Consider the following 12,421-nt stretch of genomic DNA (forward strand, 5'->3'; position numbering starts at 1 on the left):
TATAGGTCCCGAATTTAAATAAAGTAAATCCCGACGTCCCGAAATCCGAAATAAAGAATTCCCGGATCCCCGGCGAAAGGGTCAATCCCGAAATCCCGGCGAGCTTAAAAACACCTGATCCCTGAGTCCCGATAAAGGTCCTATATCCCCCCTCATCAAACTTCTGTCCAAGTTTGGTAGAAATCCAGGATAGTTTAAGAAAGTAACAGTTAAAAAAATTCAAAATGTTTTAGCCACAGAGTGAATTTGCGGACAAAAGTCGCAGGCTCGACAAAAAAACTAATAATCTTTCAACCAAGATAAAATTTAATTAAAACGGCAAGTCTTTTCAAAAAGCTATTACTTCGCGTACTACTCGACGACAGGCCGACAGAGGGCGCGTATAAAATTGATTAGCCTGAAGGAATATTTCGCAATGAATAAGTTTACGTCAAATGTCACGTGGGTAATGTACAAATATTACATCCGGGGCTTCAGTAGTATTTTGGCATCTTGATCAGCAAGGACACCATGGCGGATAAAAAAGAGTCTATTGGCGACAAAGCCAGGGCCTGTGGAAAGTTCTTTTGTAACACAGAAGATGGAACTGTCATGGGTCGCGGTGCAAAAAGCTGGGGTAAGTTGTCTGATATTGAATAACCTTACAGATCTATGCGAAACCTCTTGGCACCTTTCGGTACATTTTGCATTGAAAATGCCGGTTTGATTGTTTGCCTTAAATATTCAATAATGCTACGTCCTTTCATGTAAAAATTATAAATATTTACAGATACAGATTTAAACCCCTGAATAATAAAATTTTAATATTTACTACAACTAAAATATAACTTTGGTTCTGACCTTTATAAAAATCGTCCTTGCTTTGGGGCACGATTGGGGTATAAACAAAATGATTGATTATTATATGCATGCCCATGCATTTCTCTGATGAACTTAAAAAAAATCAGTTTAAATACATGTTCATATCACAGATATTTTTTTGTCATCACACAGACAATTGTTAATTATGCCCTTATTGGACAAAATGTTTGATAGGACATCTTCAAATAGGTCACCTTGAACAGTTAATTTTACCTAGAGTGAACCACAAAAGGTCGAAGAAAGGTAAAAATTGTATGTCAAAAGAAACTTTCATGTGATTAATACATGGGATGTGTACACAATATCAATGAACATAAAGGTTGATATATGTCGAAATACATGTTTATTTGTTCTTGACATTTCGTAAATTGGTAATTCACAATATCACCATTTTTTTTCGAAATATGTACTTTATAGTTTTATGCAACATGTATTCGTCCTCTGTATTGTTTTCTAATTCGTGTTAAACTACATGTACATGTTTGAAACAAATTAAGTGAAGTTGTTTGCGATTTGCTTTCATTGTCCTAGACACAAACAAATTTGGATCTTGATTAATTGTCACTATTAGTTTCTAGCTAATTTCTGTATTTCCCCTAAATTTGAAAGCATTCTGCTTTTCTGATAAAAAAGAACAAGAATTTAAATCTTTACATATTTTAATCCTATTGATTTAAAGAATGAATACACATGCTCAAAAGAAAAAATAAGTGAAGACAAAATTATTTTGAAATAAAGATACTACAAACAGTTATTTGTTATTTAACCTCTATGGACACGATTTGTTAAACTGAAACCTGAAACATTAATGCATTTCAATTTTCTTTTTAAATGTATATATATGAAATATGTACATAGCAGATAATGAATTGACATATTATAAAACATGATGCTTCAAAAAACAAAAAATGATTGGATATACACATACATGTATAAGGTCCAAATGATTTCCTTACAGTTTGTCTGTTGTTGTTGAATATCAGCTTAGGACTTCAAACTTTTGGTGTACATTTGCCATTTCAAAAAAAAGGTTAACTCAGGAAAATGTGACTTCAGCTCTTTTAGGGAACAATCCCCCCCCCATTTGATGGGTTGAGTACTTTACCTGACATGTTTATTAGCAGTGGTGTGATTACATTGTAAAATAAACCTGTTGTAAACCAGTGCATTACCAGTTCAGTTTATGGAGCATTTTTTTTATCGGAATTGAAACAATTTTGTAGATAATAAGACATCAATTGACAACTCCAGAACAGATAAATTTAATAACAAGTACCACAAGCTTTTGTCAGCAAACAAGACAGCCAATATACTTATTTGGCTGGTCATGCTTGTGAAGTTGATTAAATATCCAACATGATCTGATTGAAAATTTGAAATTTATAATAAAGTATACTTCAACTAAAACTAGAAATAAGTTCCATCAATCCTCAACACTATTTCAATGAAGGAAAATACTGTTCTGGTGGAGTAGTTTAAGTGTCCAAAATATCTGTATGCCTCTTTTTATTCACAAACAATTAACTAGTTATTAGTTATTATTTTGAGTAGGAAAAAAACTCCAGTTCCTTAACATTTAACACATGATGATGGGTGCTGCCTGCTTTTCTGACTGAGTGAATGATATTTTAAAATGTTATAAGTGCATTTGTTGTTTTCTAATCTTTGAACAATCTTACTCGTAACTTTCTGGTCTAGTTTTATTGACTTTTTGCAATTATATTTGGGCCATGGAAAAATAGTTGATGGTTTCCCCTAAACCGACCGGGTCATTTTTTAACCGCTGGGTCATTAATTTTTTTTTGCAGAGACAACTTTTAAAGTGTTGAAAATATGCAAGTTTATAGTTCCACTACAGAAGCAAAATATATAGATATAAAATTATGCATGGTAACAAAAAAAAAAAGCTGGTCTTTAAAATTTTCCTGTGTTAGGGGAAACCAACAATTAATTTTCCATGGCCTTAGATATAAGATAACAATAGTATATTGAAATGGACCATACAAGGCCCCCATACCATGATGGGTTGTCAACAAGATTCATCACCTGATAGATTATTTAATTGTTGAATTTTGACTTCAAAGTACTCAAATAACTGAAGTGAAAAATTCGAAAATATATCACAGAATAAACATTAATATATTTGCAGTTCAAATTTTTTACTGATGCAAAGACTTTGTATAATAAATAAGTTTAAAATTTTGATTTTTTTTTTATCATATTGCAGATTATATTTTCAAAATAAAAATTGGTGAAAAAATCATCTGATTTTTAAGGGCTTAAAACATGCTGTAACATTATCAAATTTTGATATTTTATCACATTATTACATAGATATGATAATAATGTATTGTTTTGTGTGAGAACAAAAGGTTTTGAATGTTGGCATTTGAGATTAATTTTAAGTGTGAACTCCAGGGCATGTGATGTAATTGTTGTACTGACCAGGTTATTCATTATCTCAGTGTTAATGTAATATTATATAACTTCATTGTACAGAATTGACAGGAGGGGCTAATATACTGTATAATGTATGTCTAGGAGGAATTAATTGCATTGTTGGAAAAATGTTATGTTTATTTACTGAACTGTTTATTACACTGGAGCTTGCCTTTTAGTAGTATTAAATTGTATCCTAGTAAAATAAATGTCAATTTTTTCTGGCTGTCATTTTTATGGCGAAATACATTTTTCAACTTTCTATATATACATATATATTTTATACTTGAATAGTAAATTGATATTTGAGGAAAAAAAACTGGTTTATGAAGTTATCTCGAAAATCTAGGATTTTTTATAAAGGAGAGCCCAATCAAGACAATGTTATGAGTACTTGTCGGTAGTTGGACAAGTAAAACTTTTTTGTACTAACCATATACATACATTGTATATGTAGCTTAATAAGGTGTGCTATGACCCCCTTTAAACATATTTTTATGCCCTGCTGATGTGGAGGGTACATTATGTTTTACCCTTTACGTCCCAAAATTGGTTTCTGTTGAGGAAACCTCTAACAAATGTCATGAAACTTATACAAAATGCTTATTACCACAAAAAAAAGATGAAGATTGAATTTTGGTGGTGTCACATTAAAAGTTCTAGAGTTATGCCCCTTTACAAATTTAAAGATTGCAGAATTTTTTGGTTTCTGATCTCTTAACTGTCTTTTGCCTCAATCAAATAGTATTAAACTTTTACACTATGCTTGTTACCACTATATACAGATCAAATTTGAGTTTTGGTGGTGTCACTTTAAACAGTTAAAGGGTTGTGCCCTTCTACAAATGAAAATTTGATGAATTTTCCTGTTTTCTGTTTTCTACCTTTGTTTGCCTCAATGATAATTTATGTAACCTACATACAATACTTATTTATTACCACAAAACTGCAAAAAAAAGTATAAAAATGTAGATATAAGAAGATGTGGTATGAGTGCGAATGAGACAACTGTTTTCATCCAAGTCATAATTTGTAAGTAAACCTTTATAAGGTCTAAGTATGGTCTTCTACACTGAGCCTTGGCTCACACCAAACAGCTACATGTAGCTATAAAGGGCCCCCAAAATATACTTGGAAGTAAAATAAATGACAATATTGTGTAGTTCACACTTGTAAAAGTTTGAAAACATGACTGAGGCATGCTGTTTTCCAAGTCTTGTTACAGCATTGAATGTATACAACAATACCATGTAACTATATTTCTGAGTATAGGCAAATATGAACTGCTAGATTGATTTTATGATATAGTGGAGCCAACTTTTTCTTTCTTGTATAAGTTAGAAAAAATTAACAATAATGATTTGTGAATTGGGGTCCCACATGAAAGACAACATATAAATTTACATATGGTTTAAATTCATTATAGATAGAACGATATCATTTTAGCTAATCAAATACAGAAACATGTTTGCATGGACCATTTGAAAAAACACTTTTAAATGTATATATTGATTGTCAGTTTTAAATTTTCTTTTCAGCTGGAATTGGAATCTTTTACGTTATCTACTACATATGTCTTTCTGGTTTCTTTGCTGCTGCACTGGCCATCTTCTACCAGCTGGTTGATGATAAAGAACCACGACTTATGGGAGCAGACAGTCTTCTTAAAGCTAATCCAGGTAAAACTACTGAATAGGCATTAAGGTTAATTAATGTATTGCAAACAGAGTCCAATCTTTAAAATTTTCATTGTTAAATAGAAAGTCACACACAAGACAAACAACAAACTGATATAAAAAAAATGCATGTGATAAATGCATTTTCTTTAAAGTAAAAGGTTACCACAAACTTGCATTGATTTTCTTCAGAACTATTCATACACAGGTTGAACTGTCTTTTGAAAGAAAATGACATTTAGATAGATGCATTTCATAAAATAATACATATATATGACTACAGTGTGTGTCCAGTATTAAAGGCAACTTATATATATAAAAATTATAAATTAATATTTAAGACGAGCATAAAATAAACAAACAAAATCCAAAGTAAAAGATATAATGATTTCATAATTCTGTAATACAGTATCACTGAAGAATGTATCTATAATGTCCCCCACAACAATTTCAAATCAAAGATAAAAACATGTGTTTTTTGTTTTTGTGCAAAGATTTTGTATAAACACAAGTTTAAATTCATTTTAGCTCTGGGTTATAGACCAATGCCAGGGTTAAAGACAACATTAGTCAGATTTACTGATGACCCAAAGTCATACCAGCAATACATTGACCATCTGGATACCTTCCTAAAACGTAAGTACATAAAGTTAACATGGTGGCGGGTTATAGACCAATGCCAGGGTTAAAGACACCATCAGTAAGATTTACTGATGACCCTAAGTCATACGAGGAACACATTGACCATTTGGATACCTTCCTGAAACGTAAGTACATAACGTTTACATGGTGGCATACTTTAATAACCATTACTGTTTTAAAGATTATTTGGTGTTAGATATTAGAGGATTTTGTACTAGAACCAACAAATAATTATTAACTCCTTTTTTTTACAATATTAGAGGACATGTTTTCATACACTGGAGCAGAAGTATAATAACTGGTACCTTGTCCCTGTATTGGAGTTTTTTAACCAAGTTATTTTACAACATATTCAGATATAAAGATGCTATATAGAGTCCTGTCCATCAATTTATGGTTATATGAGAAAGCTTCTGTACAACATGTGTACATTCTTCATCTACAGTTGACTTTCTACAAGTTTGATAAAGTTATGTTGATTTATGTGATTGTTTTCTATGCTGGATTATTCTTTAATAAGTTAGTGAAGCAGATATCAAAACAATGTAAACAAGATAATGTTTTTTGATGAGTGAGTTTTTTAAAGATAAAACATTTGACAAATTGTTTGACTTTTGATGATTTATTTTTTTAATGATAACATTTGACCATTTGTTTTTTACTTATTTATAGCCTACACTGGAACCCAGGAAGGTGCCATTGATTGTCCAGGTGATAATTCTCCTAGAAATCCTTCAGCCCATGATAAGGCTTGTAAAGTTGACGTATCTACCTTTGGAGATTGTGAACCCAAAAGTGGAACTAAGTATGGATATAATGATGGATCACCATGTATGCTTATCAAACTGAACAAGGTGAGATTTCAAAAAGATTGAAAATTGTATAGAAGTCAATTATCAAATAAATTTATAATATATTTGTCTTAGAAAAATTTACACCATCAAACATAATCATTCAAGAGGTTCATTACAAGAGATATGTACTTGTGGCAGAGTTGTGTTATCATCACTTTATTTTAAAAATGTCCAAATAAGATGTTCATGGTGAAATTCATAAAACAAAAACACTAACTATAATCTTAGTCATAAGAAACCTCAAAATAAAAAAAATAATGCACATGTTTTTTTTATAACTCAATGGATAATTTTCATTTTAAAACTGATGTACATATACTTTTTTCTGAAGAAAATTCTTTAATTTATTCATATTTAGAAGAAATTTACTTTATTTTAATTCCAATTCCCCCCCAACATATTTTCCGTATGCAAAGTGACCTCAGTGTGACCCATCTCATAAAAATCTGGGGATCGCAATACGCATGGATGTCCTTATAATAAACTATTATCTGAATTGTCATGTTAAGCACTTGCTCAATTTCCAGGCTTTTTTTGTCGATTGTTGACACACAGGTGACAATTGTTAAACTTCAGCTTCAAAACACAAACTTGAATTACCTGCCATATTTTCACTACAACACTAACTGATTGAAAAAAAAGACGATTACTCCAAATTTACACGATAAGAATTATTAATTAGTGCACAGAAGAATAATTTGATGATAATTGTATGCATTGGTTCAAGAATTGGAAGACCATTATTTTTCTCCAGTCACTAGTTTATTATGACTTAAATCAAAAAGTCTAATAACCCAAACACAAATTTGTACACATATTTCTTTATGAAAACATTTGATGAAGCATGATGTGAAATATCCTCTTAATGAGACTGTCCACAGATCAAAACCCAAGTTTAAACTTGGTTGTACAAGTGTTCAACATGAAATGAACTGTTAAATATATATATGCCGATTGAGGGCTTTGAATCATCTTAGACTTAAATATGTTATAAAAAGGATGCTACATGGGTTATTGCTATGTTTTTAACGGCTGAAACATTTGAGTTTGTAGAATCCCTATATTCATGATATTCTGAAGTTTCTTGTATTGTTTTGCCTTAACTGAAATCTTTTTGACATTAATTTGAAATATTGATATAGGAAGATGTGGTGTGAGTGCCAATGAGACAACTCTCCATCCAAATAACAATTTAAAAATTAAACCATTATAGGTTAAAGTACGGCCTTCAACACGGAGCCTTGGCTCACACCGAACAGCAAGCTATAAAGGGCCCCAAAATTACTAGTGTAAAACCATTCAAACGGGAAAACCAACGGTCTAATCTATATAAACAAAACGAGAAACGAGAAACACGTATATATTACATAAACAAACGACAACTACTGTACATCAGATTCCTGACTTAGGACAGGTGCAAACATTTGCAGCGGGATTAAACGTTTTAATGGGCCCAAACCCATTGTTCTTTTTTGTGAAGGTTTACGGATGGCAGCCTGAGGCCTATTCTGACAAACTGAATGATACTGCTGCCCTTCCAGATGCAATTAAAGGCTTGTACAAAGATTATATGGTGACAGTAAAATGTGCAGGACAGGTAAGTCAAGTTAGATATTCATAGTGTGGAAAAAATAACAAGTGTTTGCTCTCTGGCTCTGTCTTCAATTTTACTACATAAATAAAGTATCTTTTTTGTCTGAATTATAAAGGTAAATATACAGGTTTATTACATTATGACTTATTTTGATCAGTAAACAACTTAAATGTCATAGAATGAAATTGTTCACTGATTGACCCCAAAAATGCACATCATGCGGAAATTTTTTATTTGATCTACTTACTTGGTGGAAAAATTTAAACAATTTTACCATTACATGTATTTTAAACAAGGTAAAAGTCTCTTTTGTTTCTAACATTTTTCTATAAAAAAATAATCAGAAGCATATTTGGTTTCAAAGTTTACAATCATAAGTGCTAGTGTGCTTGCTACTGAAGTAAAGTCTTCTGCATCAGCTACCAACGATGAACAAGGAAACCTTTGATGCAATATTTATTGTCTCAATGTTATTATAATTATGTATGAATTAACTTCATATATCAAGCATATTAAATTTGATTAAGGACAGAAAAGATAGTGACTATAAACTTGAAATTTTCAACAATCATGAAGGCACAGGCCTTTTAATTTAGTCTTCAACCTTTTCAGTGATGGTAAGCCCTATCTGTAGAATAGAAAGAAGTTTGGTCATATTGTGTTCCTATTTGTTATCTGACCTTATTTTTGTTTCACAGAATCCAGCTGATGTTGATAACCTTGGACCAGTCACATATTATCCAGCAGGTGGACTTGCATACAAGTATTTTCCATACCTGAACCAGGATGGATATCTCTCTCCAGTAGTCATGGTCAAATTTAACCGACCTAAAGTCCAGACTCTACTTATGATTGAATGTAGAGCTTATGCCAGAAATATTAAATATGACAAGGTGGAATTAGATGGGGCTGTTCACTATGAAATGATGGTAGATATTGCACCAAGGAGTAATGGTACTGGGGCTGCAGGAAAATAATTAAAAACAATCTTAGGTACAAATTGGGGGGAGTCATTATTATCAAATTAAGTCATTTATATCGAAGATATTTTAAAGAACTAATTTATAAAAACAATAGTTATAGACTTTTAAAACAAAAACAAAAAGTAAAGGCTTTAACATTACGAGCAATATAATATAAAAAGTAATAAAAACCAATTAAAACTAGCCTAACAGAAGCTTTGAATGATTTGAAGGGGAGAAACAGTTGCCTTCTCACCATTATGTTGGTCTTTCCTGTCCACAAACAATTTTTACATATTTAATCAGAACCTTTTAAGATTATTCAAATATTTGTAAACTTTATACGATGAAATATGAAGCAATTTGAATGTATTGTAAGAAACTTGAATGCAGTTTTTGTTATTTTGGAATCTAAAGGGTGCAGTGGATGAACATATATATTGTTTTCTCTGGTGTTAATGAGCAACTTAGTTTATTTTGTTTTACTTCAGACAGTCATGCAATCTAGAGTTTAAAAGCAAATGAAATAAACAAGTTAATATGAAATCTTAGAAAAATAAAAAAATCTCCATGCAAATGTCCATTAATATCTGCATTTAGAATTTGTTGTAGTTATATTTTATAATGGGAAGTATTTATTTAAACTACTGTAATTGATGCTCAGCAATGTAATATTCACACACACACATATATGTACATGTTATGATAATGATTCTATACATTCCATGAGAGTGGAATAGTTTTTGTATGCAATAGAAATGTTGTATGTATTTTTTAGAATCTAGATAGTGTGAGGATTGAATCTAAACCAGACTTACATTGTGTTTTCCTCAGCATAATCCATTTGAAAAATGAAAGAGCACTGATATTTTTAGCAATTTAATGGCATTTAATACTCAATATGAAAAATGTATTAAATGATAGGTTTTAGTCAGAATCTCAATAGATTTCAGAATTCTGTATATTTCATAGGATGCAAGAGATTGTGTTTTACTATAAATAAATATGTTAACAGTATATTAACTGCTAAATTTTTTCGATATGAAGTGAAACTCTGTCCACTCTGGAAATAAACTTTGAACAAAACCAATTCCTAAAATGGAAGAGCTTACAAGTTAAATCAGTGCATTGATTGAGACAACGATTAAAATATATTTATAGTAAACTGTTAAGTAATTTTTAAACCTAAGATTAGGCAGTTACAGCTGGTTATGTGTAGGAAATGAAATGTTTTTATAATATTGTTAACTGTTTTATTTTTTTATTTTTTTGCCTTCGATATAGTTTTTATTATAAATGTAAATAGTTAGCATGTACAGAAAGAGGTTTGGATTCAGATTATTCTGGTAAACAGGTTTAAGCTTGTTTAGCAGAATACATCTGAATTTTAAACCTTTTGTGTCAATTAGATTTTTATATAGTCAGCCTCCTAACAGATTTCAGAATTTTGTTTAGAGTGGAATTTTTTATGTTTATGAAGTATCTAGTCCTGTTATTTTTTTAATGGTTTTAAGAAATGATTATTTTAATGTGTAGTTCATGAGATTTTGTCTAATTTTGTGTTTGAATGTGTGAAGATGCATGTCTGTAATGTGAAACAGTCAATGAAGTACCCCCCCCCAAAAAAAAAGTATAAAAAAAAATAATAAAATGGTTATTAAAAAGAAAAGAAAACAATGGTTAAAATAGCTACAAGTAATGAATATGTAAATATATAATAAATCAAAGATTACCATCTCCTTTGAAAAAGTAACACCATAAAAATAAAATATGTTAAGCACTTGGTTCCTGGCATATTCATTGCCTTCTATCTAATTTGACTGTTGTTTGAAAAAAAATGTCCATAATAATCTAAATTGAAATTTTCATGAACTATACATTTGCTTAAATATCAAACTCTGTTGACCAGTTTATGTTATTTATATTTCTTGAAATCATTAAATGTAATAATAGGACTTGAGTGCAATAGTACAAAGTTCGTCCAATTTTGAAAAGGACTAATTTTATTTTCATATCATTTATGAATTGAATGTTGATCTGAATATATAGCACATAAGTTGATGATCATCTTTCATGATTCATTCAGTTCACCATTGTTTTTACTAAACTTCACTCAATAGTCATTGGTTGTGTTAGAAAGGAAATTTTAATGTTTAATTAGCACATTTTTTTTTTATTTGTCAAATCTCATTTTCAAAAAATTCCAAATTAATGTGTTTCTAGTCTTATTTTAATTTTTGAAAAGTAGGATTCAAAGTTGTATTTTCTCAGGTGTCCACACGAGTAAGGCCAACATTTTATTATTAATGGGTTAAAAAGTCAGAGGATTTTCATAAAATCTCTCACAAACAAGATTTTTAAAAGTAAATGCAATTCTTTTCTTTTCACGAAGACAAAACTAAATTTCATAAATGTTATACAGCCTTTTATTCTTTCCAGAATAATTTTTATTTGAAAATTTATAAAAAGTTAAATATATATCTATACTTAACTTGGAAATTATTTTTAAAGATTGGTTATTACATATCTATAAATGAGAGAATGTTGGCCTACATTATAGTATCATACCTGTTAACCTTCCAATACCTGATAGATCATTCCAACTCAATCTCTTCTTTAGCGTAGAATGTGCATTTTTCATGACAGCTTCTTTTCCACAAAAGAATTGTATTTCTTGAGTTAAAAAAATAGAAAATAGATTTCAAGTGATTAGAGCCATAGAATTTCATGTAAGAGAAAGATAAGTTGAATGATGATATTAATTTGAATTTAGAAAGAACATTTAACAATTATTTCATGGTTGAAAAAAAAGAGCATTTCTGGTCACAATATTGTCAAACACCATACATTATGTTATTTTACCTGATAAGAATAAAAGGTCATATAGAAGTATTTGCTTGAAATGATCAAAGAACCTTTTAGAGAATGTTAAAGGAGAGAGATAGGTGTTAGTGAGGGAGATAAGGTTCTAGTTTGAAGTCTCCCTCAATATTTGGGATGGATAACAGGTATGCAGTATGTCTGCTACACAAAATGCTTGTGAATATATATTGTCAGATGTGGTATGTTTAAATCACTTTTTTATTACATGAAGTTTATCAAATTAGAAATACAATAAAAACATTAAAAAAGAACTGTGTTTATTTAGAGTTACAGTTTCCAAGTCTTATGGATGTTCCTTTTTAAACTGTAGGTATAATTACCCTCTCAGGACTATAAATTGATATTTGCTATCCTGGACATATGTTTTTAGGCACCTGCCATACCAGAGGGAGCATTCATTTTTGTCTCGCTTAAGTAAAAAAGCAAGGGGCGTAGGCGGCATTAACAATGTATTAGTTTGTGATTAGGTCGAGTTTATGGTGAAGTGGTAAGTCAATTATGTTTGGTATG

The 12,421-nt window shown here is 30.4% G+C and overlaps 1 protein-coding gene across 1 annotated transcript; it reads left to right on the top strand.

Moving 5' to 3' along the window:
* Positions 1-365: 365 nt before the first annotated feature.
* On the top strand, positions 366-12,162 carry LOC134712826 (sodium/potassium-transporting ATPase subunit beta-1-like). Its single transcript, XM_063574765.1, has 6 exons — positions 366-616; positions 4,839-4,979; positions 5,505-5,612; positions 6,291-6,472; positions 7,953-8,069; positions 8,765-12,162. Exons 1-6 carry the CDS (start codon positions 511-513, stop codon positions 9,041-9,043), a joined length of 933 nt encoding a protein of 310 aa, XP_063430835.1. The 5' UTR covers positions 366-510; the 3' UTR covers positions 9,044-12,162.
* The last annotated feature ends 259 nt before the right edge of the window (positions 12,163-12,421 follow it).

This window comes from Mytilus trossulus, chromosome 3 (genome assembly GCF_036588685.1).
Source record: "Mytilus trossulus isolate FHL-02 chromosome 3, PNRI_Mtr1.1.1.hap1, whole genome shotgun sequence".
Classification (NCBI taxonomy): domain Eukaryota; kingdom Metazoa; phylum Mollusca; class Bivalvia; order Mytilida; family Mytilidae; genus Mytilus; species Mytilus trossulus.